General features: G+C 42.6%; 1 protein-coding gene across 1 annotated transcript in view; it reads left to right on the top strand.

Annotated features, from left to right (window-relative positions):
* CDH13 (cadherin 13) overlaps positions 1 to 20,380 on the top strand; it is an 870,720-nt gene that overhangs the window by 617,745 nt on the left and 232,595 nt on the right. Inside the window, exon 7 of the mRNA XM_088449431.1 lies at positions 8,057 to 8,235. Coding sequence (XP_088305557.1) covers positions 8,057 to 8,235 — 179 coding nt within the window. The remainder of the gene's footprint in view (positions 1 to 8,056; positions 8,236 to 20,380) is intronic.

Raw genomic sequence — 20,380 nt, forward strand, 5'->3', positions numbered from 1 at the left:
TTACGGTGCAATTTCAACCCTTAATGAGATTCTGAATGGTTACTACGCACTATGACTCAATGTATATAACGATATCATAGTTCTTATATACTTTTGTTCACTTATTTTTGTTTTTAGTTATAGACACACTGCATGGGTGGTCTCCGACACGAGCCACGTTCCACCAAGTTTTTGGTTTTGCCGTTTTTTTTCTACCTTTACGGCAAACATTGTAGCCCCATCCTTTTGGGCTATCTCAGTTTTCCTAATGTTTTCCCCTTTTTATTATTTACAGTTTTATTGCTGTCACTGATGTCTCTTCTTTTTTGTTTTATTCTCACTAAGGGTGCCATTGTCCACTACAGTAGTTTTTTGCCAAATACTCTGGGTATTTATGCCAAATTTAACGTACTTTCGTATATAAAAAATGGTTGAATTTTTTTCTTTAAATGTTCATGGACTAAATTCACCTAACAAACGTAGGTTAGCATTGTCTACGTTTCATAGACACAGAGCCAAAGTCGTAGCTCTACAAGAGACCCATTTTTCATCTTCATCCCCGCAGCTACTGAGAGATACGAGATATAATGTTGTATACTATGCTAATGGTCCACTTAAAAGGAATGGGGTGGCAATACTGTTTCATAATTCAGTGGCCTTCACTCTAACTTGTAAGCTAGAAGACAAAAATGGCCGATATTTAATATTAATGGGTCAGATGGATTTTAAAGAGGTCACACTGGTCTCTCTCTACGCCCCTAATACACAACAAATTCCATTCCTTAGAAGAGTATTTGAGACTATCCACCAGATCAGGCATGGCCACACGATTATAATGGGTGATTTTAATTTAGTCCCTGATGTTCGGTTAGATAAATCATCACCTCATACTGCTGGAGCGAGTGGCGGCAACACTGATACTTCAGCTTTATTGAGGAAACTCATGGTGGAATTTGATTTATATGACGTGTGATGGGTTAGTTCTCCAACTGTGAAAGACTATATGTTTTTCTCTAATGTACACAATACATACTCTCGTATTGATCTGATTTTAGTGGATAAATATTCGCTTCAACTTACTTACCAATCTAAATCATACCCATTGTTTGGTTTGATCATGCTTCGGTAATGTGGTCTTGGGATGGACATAATACTAGAATTCCACCCAGACCTTGGCACCTACCTGAGTATTTACTATCTTCCCCCGAAGCTGCTAAACTTCTAGCGGATGCATTGGATTCATATCTGGCAACTAATAAACACACAAGACACTTCCATCCCAACTCATTGGTGTGCCCTCAAAGCGGTTCTTAGAGGAGCGGCCATTCAAACAAGCTCTCGCCTTAAGAGACAATATTCACTTAGACAATCTGAATTAGAATTGCGTTTAACACAGGTTGAATCTCTAAATAGAGCCCATCCTTCTCGCCTCCTCAAAAGGGATTTGTTCTCTATCCGAAACCAGCTTCAGAAGCTATTTTTAGCTCGTATGAAAACTGCTCTAACTAAACTTCAACAAAAATTTTATAATTCAGGGAATAAGGCAGGCAAGTTCCTAGCACATAAATTGCGTAAATGTCACGCCAGAAATAGAATTGAATATCTTATCACGCCCAACAATAAGAAATTACATTACCCAGTTGAGGTCACCAATGCCTTTGCTAAATATTATGCCGGACTATATAACCTTCATATTGACAGCACTACGACACAGCCATCTGATGCTTCTATCTCTTCATTTTTACATAACATTAATTTTCCCCAGATAGGACAGGAGGCCTTGGACGCTTTAAATGCTCCTTGGACTGAACAAGAAATTTTGACTGTTATTAAAACACTGCCCACGGGGGAAGTCCCCTGGTCCGGACGGGTTTACAAATTCATTCTATAAGTATTTTGCGAGCTCTATGTCCCCTTACTTCTTTATTTAATTTTGTTTCGGGTCAGGGTAGTTTTCCAGCGGAGATGCTGGAAGCTCAAATTATTACTTTACCTGAACCAGGAAAAACTCCCACTACCTGCCCGAATTTCCGCCCAATAGCCTTACTCAATTCCAATATTAAAATTTATGCCAAAATGTAAGCCACACGTTTATCCCCTTTAATTCCCCATTTGAAGGTGGGCTTCGTCGGTGGCAGACAGGCATCAGACAACACACGTAGAGACTTTGATCTGGCAGAACTTATGTTGAGGCGACGCAAGGAGTTCATTCTCCTATCTCTGGACGCTGAGAGGGCGTTTGATCGCCTTCATTGGCAGTTTTTCTATGAATCTCTATTGTGTTTTGGTTTTTGGGGGGTTGCGCTGCAGTCTATCAAGGCTCTATTCAGCAACCCTACAGCTAGGGTTTTTAGCAATGGCTTTTTATCATCCCTGTTCAACATTAGGAATGGTACAAGACAGGGATGTCCCCTTTCCCCACTGATGTACATATTAGCTATCGAACCACTTGCTTCAGCAATTAGAAATTCTCCTTCATTTCCTGGAGTGGAAGTAGGCATGAATTCACACAAATTATGTCTGTTTGCAGACGATATTCTTTTGTTTGTAACCAATCTGGTTTCTTTATTGCCCACCCTTCATGAACTACTAGACAAATATAGTGCAGCTTCTCTGTATAAGCTCAACACCACCAAGACCTAGGCTCTGCCTTTTAACATCTCTGATCTGGTTTTAGCCCAATTAAAAGCCCAATATAGATACAAATGGAAATCAGACTACCTACTCTACCTAGGTACTAATATACCAAATCGTCTAGATGACTTTGCTAAAATGTATTTTTATCCAAGCCTTAAACAACATAGCGGAACTGTTACATAATTGGTTGGGCTTTGAGGTCTCCTGGATGGGTCGCCTCGCGGCATTCAAAATGATGATTCTGCCAAAGTTAATGTACTTATTCAGCACTATTCCCTTTTTGGTCCCAAAACAATACCTAATCAAGGCTTGTAAATTAATAGTGTCCTATATCTGGAAGGGTAAAACACCACGGTTAGCCTACCAGCACTTGACTAAACCTAAGAATCAGGGGGGGGGCTTCAAATTCCAGACCTAGCTATGAATCAGTCAGCATGCTTAGTTTCCCAAATTAGTGATTGGTTTCTTCCCCCAACATTAAACCATGGGTTGACCTAGAAAGGACATTGCTAGACGAATTCCCCTTGGTAGATCTAATTTGGACACCCAAACAAATGCGCCCATTACTAAAACATACCCCTAGAGCAATTATTGACTCCCTTAAATTGTGGGATGAAATGGTACTCAAGTCCAAATGTATTAAATTACCGGCTAGAACTTTATCTTTAGCCGCTATTTCCCGCTTAATCCCTGATCTATTGGTAAAGCTCTGGCATTCCCGAGGGATGGAATCTATTGCAGACATCTCGAGCCCTACCTCATCCCGTTCACTCATATACAATCTCAATTTCAGTTACCACCTGGAGAATTATTTACTTATCTCCGTATTCAAAATTGGGTGGTTAGTGCTATCAAAGTGAGCGGTCCTCTGGAACTACCCTCACCAGATTTTTTGGCTAAATTGAAAAAGGGTAAACTCCAAGGGCTCTATAGGTTTTTGGTGTACTATGTGCTTTGAGGCTAGCTCCCCAGTCAAATTCAAGTCCCAAGATCAGTGGGAGTTAGACCTTCAGGAGTCATATACTCTCCAGCAATGGGAATCTATCTACACCACTGCCCACAAACTGTCCAGGTGTTCTAATCATTTGGAGTTACAATATAAAATACTTCATAGGTTATACTTTACCCCAGCCAAACTTCATGTAATATGGCCAGCTCAATCAAAATATTGCTGGAGATGCAATGTGAATGTAGGAGACATATTCCATATTTTCTGGAGTTGTTCTCAACTTACGGCTTTGTGGCAAGCTATATTTGACTTGATTTCCAATGTTTTGAAAGTGAGTGTACAGCCATCCCCTTCTTTAGCACTACTACACATTTATCCCTCAAGTTTGTCCAAAAGTGACTGCTATATAATGGGACATATTTTAATAGCAGCTAAACCAGCAATAGCACAATTATGGAAATCATCTACCCTACCTACTATCTATAAGATTATTCATAAGGTACAATTCGCATTTCTGATGGAAACAGCAGAAGTTGCTGCTTCCAATGATGCGGCATGAATATGTAACTGAAGGTGAGGGTGTGGACCTTCTACTTAGAGATATGCCCTGATTATAAATTATTTGTCTGATTTCTATTTTAACAAATTTACTTTTTTTTTTCTTTTTTGGTTGTGATATTCTATATGGGAATGTTTATTATTGTGTATTATGGCACCCCCTCTATTTCTCCCTTCTGTATTTTTTTTGTACACCCTTGACCCCTGATTTCTGTAGTTTATTTTATTTTATTTCTATTTTATTGTGATTTATTGTATATGTGTTTTCTTTTTGAAAAATTCACTAAAAATCTAGTCATAAATAAAAAAAAAGTCATAATTCTATTATTATTTGAAGAGTATATACAGCCTATGTTTACATTTTAAACTTTAGAACCTTTTCTGGTTGCTCGTTTTAAACCTATTATTATACTGTAGTGTAGCCTTGCTGGCCTTCACACTGCAGATATGAGACCTCATATTTTAGTATTTAAATTGTGTGGACAACCTGCATAGTTACATACTGCAGTTCCAGAAGCATTGATAGGATTCTGTCATCTCTTGGCCTATGCGCCTTATCTAGAAGCGGCCTCAGTAATGGGTCGATTTCCAATATGTTTTAGCCTATACCCAAAATGTTAGTAATTTTCTGTTTCTGATGTGGGCACTGATGTGCTGCATGAAATACTGACCGGGATACAGCATTGCGCTATGATACTTTTAGAAGATATTGTCGCTGAAAATTGTATTACTACATGATTCACTGAACTGAAATGAGTGAAATATCCAATTAATTAGAAATATCATTCCCTATTTTATCACCTCCTTAATGCTGCTAAAGTCTACATTTATTCCATGAAATAAATGATTCGGAATTACATATACAAAATATACATTTACTTAATAGGCTTGGAGAAAAATATAATATTAGTTTAAATTGAAATCCATCTTATTCAATCTGTTGTTTTTTTTTTGAAAGGATGAATAAGACAAAGCAATCACGTATGAAATGAATATAAAATGAGCCCCCTTTTACTTGTTCTCCTTTTAAACTAACCATAGGTCTTGTCACGATGGGAGGACTTTACCCTTGATGGAAAATATCGCACTTTTTGCACCCAAGGCTCGGTTTATTGCACCTGGTGGTACGCCCAATTCAATAAACACAGTTTATTTTGCAACATTCTACTGATGCTCATAATGATTTTTGCATGATGTACAAGATTATGTACTCCCTACTGCCAGTTGTCTGGATATTTCAATTACAATTCACTGCAGAGTTCAGCGACTATGTAAAAGCACAGAGGCCACAGAACGGAATTGGTATGATTTACCGCCGGACCCATGCCCGGCGGTTGGAATCCCGACAGCGGCATCCCGGTGGAGGAGGAAATCCCGATCGTCAAAGGTAAGTATATACTAACCTATTTCAACGCCCTAACCCTCCCTTAGGGGTGCCTAACCCTAACCTTCCCCCCCAGTACCTAACCCTAATCCCCCCTCTAAGTGTCTAAACCTAACCCCCCCTTCCCCACCGCCTAAACCTAAGTCCCCCGGGGGTGTGCCTAATGCTAACCCCCCTTCCCCTAGCCTAAATCTAACCTCCTGGGGGGTGCCTATCCCTAAGTACCCCCCGGGAACCCTAAACCTAACCCTCCCACCCCCGCGGCTATCCGCTCTCTGCGCCCGGCGTCCCTTGAATCAGGATGCCGGGCTCCCGGCGTATGTCTAATGACAGGCGTCGGCATATCGACGCCTGTCTTTAGACCCTTGCCGGGATATGACAGTCGGGAAGCTGGCTGTCGGGATTTGGTCCGCTTGCTTCCCGACTGCATACCCACAGAACTAGGAGGTGACTACTAATGTCCATAACACTTTAAAGTAGGGGAGGCGCTGTTCCTTTATTATACACAAGGGTTTCTTATAGACACTTAAGTGATGACATCAGAACTCACCGATTATAAGAGATTACATTAGAACTCTTATTTTTATGCAGATATTATTTACAGGAGTTTATAATACAAAATAATAATAAAACTATATACTGTAGATATATAAATATATTGAAACCTGGAATAAAATGAAAAGCGATCTAAAGGTGCGTACACATGGTACGATTAAAATGCACAATATGAATGATAACGATCATATCGTTATTGTTCATATCGTGCATTTTTCTGTGCCTCCAACCCACCAACGACCTGTGATGCGCGGGCACATATGTACGATAAAGATATCGTCGATCGTCCGTGCATGCAGGCCAATCTAGTTGATATCGACCAGGTTACTATAGGGACCTGTGAACGTTGATCACGGGTCGCTAGCCGTCGTTGGTGGTGTGCGATATCGTTATCATTGCCGATCGTTCCGTGTGTATGCACCATAACAGAAATACACAGGAGGAAGAGGACAGACAAAAGGGTTGTAAGATAGTGTTAATTCTAGCACCCTGCACCTGTCACAACCCGTGCAGTTCCTCTTTTCTGTGTGGGGTGTTGCTCTCTGCTCTGGTGCTTCTAGCACACTCTGGTCTGTAGTACTTTCAAGCAACAGTATGCCGCTTTTTTGTGTCAAAAAACAAACCAATAATTTATACTTTCTAGCCTACAATACATGGACCAGCAGTTCTGGATTACTTTCATATAATGAATATTTTCCAGAAATTATTACTAGTTTTTTTTCATTAGTGTGAATAAAAGAGGCTTAGTCAATTCTGCTAAAGCGTGGAAGTTCTTTTTAAGCTCTTAAATAGTAATGTACCAAGGATATTCAAATGTAAACATAATAAACCATATTGCCTATTGTATTGAAAAGTCAGCGATATCCCATAAACTAGGAATATTTAATATATGACGAAAGTGCTGAATAAAGAGCACCGAAACGTTACTAAACATGCTGTGTTAAAGTGGAATTATTTACAAAAGTCGCCAGAAGTGCTGCATTTTTCTATGTATGTATCTAACTAACGTTGTGCGGGCACCCGGCGCAGTATTGGATCATACAGAGAGAGCCGGACACCATGACATGTTTTATATATATATATAGATATATATATATAACATATATATTATTTTTTTTTTCAGATACATCATAAGTACTTTTCCAGCAAATGTATTTTCAAACATCTAATGTAAATAATTTGATATGCCTATACCATATACTAATTAATGTGTTGCCAAAATGACAATCTTTGAAAATATTTTTAAGGACAATTATATGTAAATTTCTTGACATTTTTTTTTCAACATATTTTTGTAAATATAAAATTAATAAAAAAACTAAATATGGAAATTGTAGCTGAAAACTGGAGTGTATAACCCTATTCAGTCTCAACATTTTTCTGGTGAGTGTTGAATGCTATGAGAAACCTATGGTCACATAAATCAAAATATCTACATTACTTAGTTTAAATTTTATTTAATTTTGTGTTATCGCCACTTATCACATTTAAAAAAGACACTTAACGCTGCAATTTAAAAAAAAAATAATTGTCCTACTTTGCTCGACCCTGTTCCTCAAATTATGTGCCTATGTGTGCCAGCTTTCGGTTCCATTTTCATGGAAAGCAAAATTAAAGTTTAAAGAAAAAAAACAAAAATGTAAACAAAATAAGCCATTACATAAATATGCCTCTTGAGTATTTCTAGTCATGTGTTTTGCTGTATTTGTTGTTAATGGCAAGAAAAAAATATTGCCAATTTTTTTATTTTTTTTTTGCCTCGCAGTAAGCTTAATCATAGTTGCCAAATATGTTACTTGTGTAAATTCACCCTTTGGCTTATACATTTTACTCTATTATAAGCCATGGTATGTTTTCTTTTTGTTTCATTATTGGATTTTTATTCATCAGAATAAATAATAATAATAAATAAAAGGTTTAATTTCCTTTTAGTTTTTTATTTACTGCAGATTGCAATGTTATAACCTTTCCGGTGATGTTTGTTTTCCTTGCAGGAACCATCGTAATGAACATGCTGGCGTTTGATGCAGATGACCCAACAACAGATAATGCCGTCCTACGCTACAATATTCTTAAACAGACACCCGACAAGCCCTCGCCGAACATGTTCTACATCGACCCAGAAAAGGGTGATATCGTCACTGTGGTGTCTCCAGCACTTTTAGATCGTGAAGTGAGTAATATATTCACTGTCTTCTCACCTTCAGAGCTCACAAGACCTATTGTTTAGAATTACCTTTGCAAATGAGAACAGCCAAAAGCAGTGCTATTAAACTGTATTGGTGGTGTAATTGCATATATTACGATTTCAATTGAGATTAATTTGAGCGTCAACATCATATGCAAATTACAAATAACAGTACAAGTGGAAATGTATGTTATCCACTATATATGTTAAGACACTTATGGGGGAGATTCAATTGTCTGTCTTATGTGCCTAAGGGACGGTCATGAAGGGAATATGTGCCAGTGTTTCCTCGCATCTCGCATGTAGAAAGGAGTAATGTGCGCAGCCGTGGCGCTGAGCTGGCACATCGCTGCAAATTGAATTACCCTTTATGGCTTTTGTTTCTGGTAAAACAATGAAGGTATTCACATTTTTGGTACATTATGATACATAGCATTACTGTTAAAATATAGCTTTTAACTGACTAATATATTCTATATACGTGGTAGTGCTTTGTGCTATATCCATGTATGATAACAGGCGTAGCTTTACAAAAAAAAAAAAGGAACACTGGGTGAAGATTTATCATACCTGTCAAAGAGAACACGTGAAGGAGTAAACCCATAGAAACCAGTTTTTAGCTCTCATTTATCTAGTACAGGCTGGAAAATAATAGCTAGAATTTTCTTTTTAGAAGTTTTACTAAATCCTCCCAAACCTTACATCAGATTTGAGATCTATGTAATTGTATTAGGTTGTATGTAACTATTGGATCAACAGATGTATAAGCGTATTTGATGCACCAAGGGTCAATTGTTTTTTGCAGAGTGCAGCGAAGTTGCTTCCAGAAAGTAAGAATTTACGCCAGGGCAGTGCCTGACAACTTGTATTCTACGGAACAGGGAGGTTAGGAGCTTTCCAAACTAACTTGCTCAGCTCACAAGTTATTGGGTTAGAAACACGTGTGCTTGATTTTTCACCAGGATACAACATAAAGGTTAATAACAATGTGTGTGGGATTTAATTTTTGTTTTCAACATGTAGGAGCTGCTGGTGTTGGTGATTGTAGCAAAATAGAAGGAGACAAAACTTTGTGCTGCCTTCCACATTTATGGTTAAAGGGGAACCATCTGGCAAGTTTATCTTTTTTTTTTTTTTTATTATTATTATTTTTTAATCTAGCTTTATTTTCTAAGTATCAGAAGGTGTCCCCACTTTACCTGTGATTGGTTCCATGATTTTTGAAAGTGTCCAATGAGTACGTAGTGTAGGAGCAGGCAGATTCAAAAATGGCAGCCTTTTGTGTTGGCTCACATAGGGGTTTAGGTGGATGTACTGTACTAAGCTTTGGAGAGAGATAAAATGGAAAGAGATAAAGTACCAACCAATCAGCTACTAACTGTTATTTTTCAAACACAGCCTGTAAAATGACAGTTCGGAGCTTAGTACATCTCCCCCATAGACCTATAAGCATCACTGGCACACGGCACTGTTGTCGCTGACCAGCAATTCTCAAAGCACCAGCAAGTTGCCCATCTGCACAGCCGCTCTGCAGCAGTTGTGTGCATTATAGCTGACAGATGTGTCATGTGTCAGCATTTTTAAATCTACCTAATGAATGTATCTATTTCCCCTGAGAAAACTGGCATTTTGTAGACTGAACCCCCTTCATTTTGCTGCATCCCAACCTCCCCGGGGAAACAAAAAAAAAAGAAAGTAAAAGAATCCAGCCTAAGAGAGCTGCCCCACTATGGGGGAGATGCATTAACCCTTTTAAAGAGGATAAGTGAAGTTGCCGATAGCAACCAATCAGCTTCTACAGCTATCGTTTATCAAGTACATTCTATAAAATGAGAGCTAAAAGCTGACTGGTTGCTAAGGGTAACTTCTCAAACTATCCGCTTTAGAAGGTTTGATATACAGTATCTCCCCCCCGGGGTTCTATGTACTAAGCCTTGGAAAGAGATAAAGTGGACGGAGGTAAAGTACAAACCAATCAGCCACTTACAGGCTGTGCCTGAAAAATGGCTTAGTAAATAGACCCCTCTATATTTTATTACATCCCTGCAACTAATTATATTGCAGCTGCCATTTTTAGCGATGTTTAGAAAAGGACATCAAACTTCTCATTTGTTTCTTATACAGTGTAACGTTATTTTATTGCATTATTGACCGTGGGGGAGATGTACCAAACCTTGTAAGGAGGACAAGTGCAGTAGGATCCCATAGCAACCAGTCAGATCATACCTATTAATACCTCCACTTGTCCCCTGGTCAAGGGGCCTGATTCTGCTTTAGCAGGAATTGTGTCCGTGCAGATATGGTAATGCAGCAGGGGGTGTATCTGAGCTGCGGAAACATCGGCCGGCTAAGGTGACCCATGGGGTCACGCAGCCGGTAGCCGCAGATGAGAGGAAGAAGCCAGAAAATCTCCGACAACCAGCAGAGATCCTGGCTACTTCCCTCCCCCCCAACGGCGGCGTCACACCTCCGTTTTGGGAAATGGAGGGCATCGCCGCCCCCCCCCCCGCCCACAAACTGCAGCAGACTGTCAATCAGTGCCAGTCTCCGTGCGGGATCGCAGACCCGTTCTGCACATGCACAGAACTCGTCGTGCACCTGCGCAGATTCCCGATCATCGGGAATCTGCGTTCAGCAGTGCACGCTGAATTAGGCCCATGGTTTGATACTTCTCCCCCATTGTATCCAAGTCTCCTGATGTGTGATATTTAGTTTCTAATGGCTGCTGACATTGAACTTCTAAATAACTGTGACAGATGTGAGATACAGTATATGATGAGGTATATTATTATATAGGCGTGTGATACATCACTAGCTCAAGCACCTGATCGTGGCTACAGTTACAGGAAACAGACTGATCTGCTGGCGAATGATCTTTATTGTTTATTTTCCCTCTTGTCCTAGTCCTGGGATTTTCTTCTGCTTGGTTTCCATTTATTTCCCGGGAGATCAATCAGCGACGCGTTTCACACCCCAGCCAGAGTATCTCATGAGGAGCGGATGAAAGCCACAAAATTCCTTCATTTCCTCTGTTTTTGGTTTTGACAAAGCAGCAGGAACACACAGATAGCTTAGTACTGTACAGTATATCCTCCTAGGCTCTGTCACAGTAAGCTCCTGTGACACTACCTCAGTGCTATGTGGTCATAAAGTCCATGGTCACTATGTCCACATTCATAATTTCGACACAAGAATGTCAACATCAACACAATAAATGTCGACACCTGGAAATGTCTATATGGACAAAATATTGACATAATATGTTGACAAAATGAAAATGTCCACATAAGTGTTTGATTTAGGGGTTAGTACATACTTACCGACTCTCAAGGAAGTTGCAGGAAGCTACCGAATTTTCCGTGAGCCCCCCACAGCCCCCAAAGAGTGTCCGGTACGTCCCACATTCCACCGGGAATCGCGGTCCGGTATTAAGGGGGCCGGGCTAAATGATGGAAAAATGTATAATCTAGCCCCACCCTCTCCTTGCAGTCTAGCGATTCGCGGCCTAATGACATGAGTCCGGCAGGCCCCCCCTCTCCCCCCTGAAGTGCTCAGCTGCGTCTCCTCTCCAGGCTTCTCGCGGCGAGGAGATAGAAAAGGTCGGCAAGTGTGGGTTAGCGTTAGTGCAGAAATAGACTGTCGACATTACGGCCATGTCGGCATATACACATATCCTGAATACATATAACAGTCAGTATAGTATTGTACGCCGAGCCTTGCACACTGTGGATTCTTGCATAATGGCAGAGCTGGCTTATGGCTTATAGACCACACTAAAGGCCGATTAGCATCAGATAGAAGTAAATTAGCATTTGCGTGAAATACAGAGTCTCTGATCAAACGTTGTCTTAAAGAGGGTGACCCGTTGCCCCTGCTAATTGGGCCCTAGCAATAAGTTTGCATGCTAAACACTAATGTCTGCGGGTGCCCTGCGCATTTCCGCGGGGCTTTTCCAGGAGGACTTGCAGCTGAAATTCACTTACAGCTATTGTTCTTTGTAGATAAAACTTCCCATCCGGGCAGACGCCACGATGAAATACAAACTGCTCAACTGTCTTTTTTTTCCATTGTCCGCCCTGACAGATGGCCAAAATGAGAACCCTCTTTATTTTCCTCCTCCTTTCTTTTTGTGTTGTAATAAGCATCTTTAAGCAGTCAATACACTTATTACCGTACACCATCTATATGCAAATGTATAAACCCGCCGTGCGCTCTCCTTTTATTTAATGAAAAGATATTAATCTTTACAGTCAGCGATCTCACAATTCATGTGAAATATTCCATATTTACAGTCAGTGCAAACACTTTTTCTTTGCTATGAACTAAAAAAATACCCTTTAATGAAAGGATAAGGGCTTGGGATCAGGCGCAAACTAACGCAATAGGGCTTGGCCAAAAGGGCATTTGTCCTGGAGCACTTTCAGGACAGGATATGAATGGACAGTTGTATTATTAGAAATTAATTATAATACTGTATATGTCAATAGTGTCGTTTATTTCTATTTACCCTTAAAACTAAAAGATGAAAGTCTCTTCTTCCTCCCAATTCTGTATATATTTTTCTTAACACATATGCTTTTTAAAACGTTGTCGGTTTTTGTAAGAAGTATGCGGGGGGTGATTGGCGCTGCAGTAGGGTAATCTGAATTATCGTTAGTAGGGATCGGGGATTTTCCTTTAACTGGTTTCTGAAATATTCACCACATTTCCCATTGTGCCTTTGCACTTTTCCCAGTCTTAACCCAACTGCACCCCACAACAGGACACGTTAAGACCATCACCCCAGCTCTATACATAGACTGCAAATCCCACAAAATGCACATATGCTAACACAGCACGGAACAGCAAAACATAAACAGAATTGGAGAGGAACTTCTCAGCAATGATATAATGGGTTGGGTATGGGAGACCGGCAGTCGGGATGCCGGCTGTCAAAAGACCAACAGCGGCTTCCCGATGGTCAGAATCATGACAGCGGCTAGGTAAGTATCCTAACCCTCCCCCCCTTCACTCTCTAACCCTAACCTCCCACGCTCACAGCCAAACTCTAACCCCCCCTGTCGCGCCTAAACTTAATACCCCGGCGCGGCTGACAGCTAACCCAGGCTGCTTTACTTATGATCGGGATTCTGGCACCGGTGTTGTAAGATTTTGCCCGCCGGCCTCCCGATCGTAGGTAAACTGACTACATCCTGGTGTAATCACATGAGTCCAAATCATGGAGGGACTGTAGCCTTATGTCAAGGACTAGTCATAATGACTGTTTAATCTGGCGCTACTTAGAAACCGAGGTGTGAACTCCTGAATTGGTGTGAGGCATACCTGACATGCAGGAGAGCAGGCAAACCTCCAGGCCCAGTGACCATGGAGTGAGTAAGCAATCCTCCAGGCACAGTGACCATGGAGTGAGCAGGCAATCCTCCAGGCTCAGTGACCATGGAGTGAGCAGGCAATCCTCCAGGCACAGTGACCATGGAGTGAGCAGGCAATCCTCCAGGTGCAGTGACCATGGAGTGAGCAGGCAATCCTCCAGGTACAGTGACCATGGAGTGAGCAGGCAATCCTCCAGGCACAGTGACCATGGAGTGAGCAGGCAATCCTCCAGGCACAGTGACCATGGAGTGAGCAGGCAATCCTCCAGGCACAGTGACCATGGAGTGAGCAGGCAATCCTCCAGACACAGTGACCATGGAGTGAGCAGGCAATCCTCCAGGCACAGTGACCATGGAGTGAGCAGGCAATCCTCCAGGCACAGTGACCATGGAGTGAGCAGACAATCCTCCAGGCACAGTGACCATGGAGTGAGCAGGCAATCCTCCAGGCACAGTGACCATGGAGTGAGCAGGCAATCCTCCAGGCACAGTGACCATGGAGTGAGCAGGCAATCCTCCAGGTGCAGTGACCATGGAGTGAGCAGGCAATCCTCCAGGTACAGTGACCATGGAGTGAGCAGGCAATCCTCCAGGCACAGTGACCATGGAGTGAGCAGGCAATCCTCCAGGCACAGTGACCATGGAGTGAGCAGGCAATCCTCCAGGCACAGTGACCATGGAGTGAGCAGGCAATCCTCCAGGCACAGTGACCATGGAGTGAGCAGGCAATCCTCCAGGCACAGTGACCATGGAGTGAGCAGGCAATCCTCCAGGCACAGTGACCATGGAGTGAGCAGGCCATCCTCCAGGTACAGTGACCATGGAGTGAGCAGGCAATCCTCCAGGCACAGTGACCATGGAGTGAGCAGGCAATCCTCCAGGTACAGTGACCATGGAGTGAGCAGGCAATCCTCCAGGCGCAGTGACCATGGAGTGAGCAGGCAATCCTCTAGGCCCAGTGACCATGGAGTGAGCAGGCAATCCTCCAGGCACAGTGACCATGGAGTGAGCAGGCCATCCTCCAGGTACAGTGACCATGGAGTGAGCAGGCCATCCTCCAGGTACAGTGACCATGGAGTGAGCAGGCAATCCTCCTGGTACAGTGACCATGGAGTGAGCAGGCAATCCTCCAGGCACAGTGACCATGGAGTGGCCAGGAGAGTAAAGACGTAACAAGTGCCAGCATGGCATTTGTACGCTCACATCATGAGCCGCCAACCTTTTGTCATGTAAAGTACTGTAGCAAGTATGTTTCTACAAATTGTAACCTATCCATTTCATTTACTTACAGCGTCTCTCCTGTATGTCCTGCTCTCTTCTATATGGCATCAGAGTAAGGGGACACGGGGGCAGGCTAGTGTTCTTATGTTAAAGAGTCAGGGGAGCCCTGCTACTTGTTAGTATTAATGTGAACTCCTGGAATATAGCATCAGAACCAGGGTTAGAACAGGGCATTACTAGCAAAATTCCTTTAGGAGCCCAGAAAAGCTGATGTATCCTTGCATGTCCCGTCCCCCCCTATTCTGAGCACACTATTCCTGTCACTTAGAAAAGGCCTCTGCCCTGATGTTTGCAGAGGACGTTGGAACGTCCTGGATACTATGGGGTCTATTTACTAAGCTTTGGATGGAGATACAGTCGGCAGAGATAAAGTAGCAACCAACCAGCCACGAACTGTAATTTTTCAAACACAGCCTCTGACATGACAGGAGCTGATTGCCAGGAACTTTATCTCCGTTCACTTTATCTCCAGCCAAGGCTTAATAAATAGACCCCTATATTCCTTGAAGAAAGGGGAAGGGGTAGATAACTCTGAGAGCTCCATTCCCCATAGTCGTCACCCCGCATGCTCCCACAGTAGTTCCAACACTGATCAGAACATAGTTACAACAAAATTGGCTGTTTACGCAACACCGAGTCTGCTTTATGAGCAACTGTCAGCTAACGCGTTTCATGGTGTGCGGCCACTTCCTAAGCCTTAGAACTGACCCCAGATAAATAAATGTGGTTTGTGGATACAGCAGATAACTGTCACACAAGAGTCCAACTGCCACTTTAATTGCAACATTTTATTAATTGTTTCATTTTTTTTTTCTCCTCAAATACTCCTCATTTTACTATTTACTTTTGTATTTCATTAACCTTGAGAATGTGGGTACTCCGAGACTATGTTATATGTGCCACTTTTGTGTGTTTAAAGGTTTGCATCATATTGCTGAATGTACACCTAGTGCAACTGGAGGGCAAAATGTATAGGGGCAGGGAACTGCGGAACAAAATCCAGTGTTTGCACCTGGGTGAAAAAGTTTATGTGCCTAATCTGTTCCTGGGGGATCAGTCATCTCAGCAACTCCTAATACTAATAGCAATAATAATAGATAAAATAATACACACGGTTGCGTCTGAGATTTGTAAATAACCCTCATTGTGCAGGTGCTACACAGTACACGAACATACTAAATATAAATCTGTCCTGGTACCACCAGACTATCTATCATATCACCCTCATTTCTGTAACTGTAACTCTACTCCTCCTGATCCGAGACCATTATCCTGCGTGTGTGATTGCCCTCTGATCGCTCCCATCAGCATGCAAATCGCTTCCCCATTCCAGCGTCATTATCACTTTGAAATGTGCTCCGCATTCATTTTCCTCAACCATCATTTTGAGCTTTATCTCTGTTTGCATGTAAACCAATTAATTATTTTACAGCCAGGCTTTTATAGCTGGAGACTGACCATAATGGCAGACATATTTTTATTCAATTAATGAGTGGTTGACGAATGGCGTAATGCATCATGGCTGTAATGGCTTGTTGTAGGGAAGCTTGCGGCTTCTCCCTGCCGCCGGACAGTGAATAATTCAGTATACAGTAAAAAAAATCATATGATAAAATATACCATAGCTCCTGGGAGTTTAAGTTTATTTTTTCTTTTTAAGAAAGATCGAGTATTTAAGAGTGATATGTCTTTGGACGGATGTTATGGCACTTTTGTTTAAAGTTCATATGGTGTTAAAAGAGTAATGTAAACTAATAACACGCAATTTGCAAGATAGCCACTAGATTTAAAACAGCAATTAGTTTTAAGGCTAAAAAACATGGATTTGCCTTAATAAGAGTTGCCACTTTGACTCGATTCCGGCAAGATAATTGCTAGATTTAGAGTCTGCAAATTGTGGGCTATTATATTTTTGGTAACTGATATCGACAGGGCTAGGGGACCTTGGAGAGCCTCTGTGGGTCAGGAAGGGTTGGCATCCTCCGATGAAAACAGTATCTGGCGCAGAGGCTGGCTGACAACATTTAGCCCAGAGAAATGTCCACTCAAGTGGGCCTGTGTGTGACAAAGGGGCATGGTTAAGGCATTCTCCCTGAACATGCATTATTACTGACTAATATTGAGCATAATGTTAGTCAGTCTGACCTGTAAGTGTGTCTGTCTCTCTGACCTGTGAGCCTGATGGAAGGGGGGCTGTCTGGAGAGATATAGGGGGGCTAATTGGAGAGACAGAAGGGGGCTGGCTGGATAGACATAAGGGGACTGGCTGGAGAAACAGAAGGGGGGCTGTCTGGAGAGACAGAAGGGGGGATGGCTGGAGAGATAGGGGGCTGGCTGAAGAGATGGTAGGGGGGCTGGCTGGAGAGACGGAAGGGGGGCTGGCTGGAGAGATTGAGAGGGGGCTGGCTGAAAATCTGGAAGGGGGGCTGGCTGGAGAGACAAAAGAGTGATACAAGGGTGGCTGGCTGGAGAGACAGAAGGGGGCTGGCGAGACAGAATGGGTCTGGCTGGAGAGACAAGGTGCTGACTGGAGAGACACTGGGGTTTGTTGAGACAGAAGGGCTGGCTGGAGAGACAGAAGGGACCTGGCTGGGGAGACACTGGGGGCTGTTGAGACAGAAGGGGGCAGTCTGGCAGAGGGGCACTACAGTATCATCTATTTCACCTCTGGGTGCCTGATCTGAACTTACGCCTTTGTGCCATTTCTGGCGATAAAACATAATTTGAGAAACTCTGTACTCTGAAATGAGTTTGGTACATACTATACTAATATATTTAGAGTACATATAATCACCTTTGAATCTAGATCAAGTGTTCTTTTTAAGAGACTGCAGGATATCTATTATGAAGAATGCTTGTGACTTATGGACTTGCAGATAAACTAAATGACCCCAGCACTTGCCTCCTCCCTAATTAATATACCAGTGCTCCTCACAGTGACTAGACGGATGGGGCAGGGAGTGCTGTCTGTGGAGATGATACGGTCACCCAGCAGCAACAGGCCAGCTATAGGCAGCGTGTATTACAGTATGTTGTATTGTGTAAATGGTCTAAATAAATAAAAAAAAAAACTCTGCCATTTTCGGCAGTAGATGTGTTGTTTTGTAACAGGTACCTGATAAAATCCCTGTTGTACCATCTTCTGCTATCCTGAACTCCTGCAGGCGACATTGCCCATGTTCCCTTGCTGATCAGCACCTGGTTTGTAAAACTGGTATTAAAATAATTGGAAGAGCGGAGTATATTCATTACAGTTGGGATAATTACTGCGGTTAGACAGTGAGACATTTGCACCTGTTTCTCAGACACAAAACAATTCTTTCCCAGTGCTATAAAAAAAACAACACACTTCCCGAGCAAGTAGGGACGCTGTTATTTTACTGCAGAAAGGAGAGACTGAAGGAGGGCCTTGGTTTGTGGAAACGCACCAGTAATCAACTTATTAACTTTGGCTTATTAGTTGGACTTTCTATTAATTATTTCCTCTAACTTCTAACATGTGAGTCCTGGTAACATCCATACTTTTGTAAGGTTTATTTAACAGCGGTCAGAGCCCTTTCTTGTTGTAAATCCGAAACTATACTACAGATCCCCAGTTTCGGAGAGAACAGAGAGAGAATAACCTGTAGCCAATCCGATCTGTGGAATGCACCCAGCAGGACAGAGTAATTCAGGAAATGTGTGTGGGAGGCAGCAACCTGTCCACTAAGGTGCCAACTTGCTTTGGGAACAGAGGTAAGCTGGAAGCCACAGACTGAGCGTTAGATAGGAGCAGCGTCCTGCAATGGTACCTCCGATTTGTTGGGTCTATTGATGTGGGATGCATCAAATACTATTTTGTGATTAAGCCTCCAAAAATGAAATTTTCAGAGGTTTGGCAGCTTTACCGTACATGCACCAAGCTCTGAAATTCAATACATTCCGGAGCTTGGATGCGGTGGACAACGCCATCATTAGATGGCGTTACCCAATAGAAGCCTATGGTATGGTATTTTTAACTGTCGACCATTTATTAAATGGTCAACAGCCAGAAAAGTCAACATTTAACATATCGACACTAAAATGTTGACACATGGCTTTTTGTTATAATGAAAAACCATGTGTTGACATTTGTGTCGACATGTTAACTGTCAACCTTTTGACTCTATTGACCATTTAACCCTGTCCACCTAAATAGATGTCTACAGAATGATGGTTGACCTAATGACCATGTTTACCTTTCTCTTGTCGACATTCAGAAAGTGTCGTCCTTCTGGTGTTGACCTTGTGAATGTCAACCATTCCACCGGTAACCCTTTGCGTATGGGCTATAAATATTTATCATGATTTGGTAGCTGTTTGAATGTCATATCTAGGATGAAAAGAGACAGAAATATAGTCCAGAACAGAGGAAATATAAAGGTCATTGGTAACAAGCAGGAAAAGTTCATTCAAACTTAAAAACAGCCCAAAGTTTTGCAAATGTGTCTGTGGGTGGCTACGTCATTTTAGGAGTTGGTTCCCGGCGCACCATTCCTTCTTATGGGAACTTGGTCTGGGTTGTAAATATTGAATACATGTGGATCCTCCTGACACTCTGGCCCTGCGCCCCCTCCAGCAGTGCGCATGCAGCTAGCCAGTATTTTGTGTGCTACATACAAATTTCCCTTTTCCTAAATTGATTTTGAGTGGCCGGGATGTACTAAAGGAAAAATGCTGTAAAAACCCAATTTTCTGGGTTTTTAGCGCATTTTCACATGTACTAAGCTCCGACCACCCGGTTTCGATGCGGAGGGTAATGCCACATTTTTCTGGCATTACCCTATAGAACCCTACGGGCTTCTTGCCGACCCGCAGTCCCCCAGCACCTCTCACTGCCGGCCCATCTTCACCGCAGCCTCCTGCGTGCTCCTCCTGGGTCCTCCACCTCCTTCTCCTCTTCTTCTTCTTCCGAGTGCAGGCAGGAGGAGGAGGAACCCAGGACTTCCTGCACAGGTCACCAGCAGGAAGCTCCCGGGGCTAGGAGGGGGAGGAGACCCGCGTAGACCCCCTCACCCGGTGGCAGCAGCTTGGCAAACGGCAGCTGTTATTGCGAGAGCTGTCCTTTGCGATACTAATCGCATATGTTAGTACGTACTGTATGCTATTAGTATCGGTGTAGTGACTGGCGGGATGTACACCGCATGGTTAGTACATCCTGCCCTAAATGAGGCATGCAGTACGGAATGGCCATTGCGCAGAACGCTGAAGCACTAGCGGATCTTACTTGTATTGCTGGAACCAGTGTCAGACAAGACAGGGGCATGAAGGGCCCACCTGGGGGAATGCAGTTGCAGGGGCCTAAGATTAAGGGGTGTGGCCAGCCACCACAGGGGGTGTGGCCTGCCACCATAAAGACTTGGCTAACCATAGAGCCTGATTCAGAATTGTACGCAAACCCGATGGTTTACACAGAACTCAAATGTTTGACGATTTGCGCATGTGCAGGATTTCTATTG

This window comes from Taudactylus pleione, unplaced genomic scaffold (genome assembly GCF_031769625.1).
Source record: "Taudactylus pleione unplaced genomic scaffold, aTauple2 ptg000484l, whole genome shotgun sequence".
Taxonomy (NCBI): domain Eukaryota; kingdom Metazoa; phylum Chordata; class Amphibia; order Anura; family Myobatrachidae; genus Taudactylus; species Taudactylus pleione.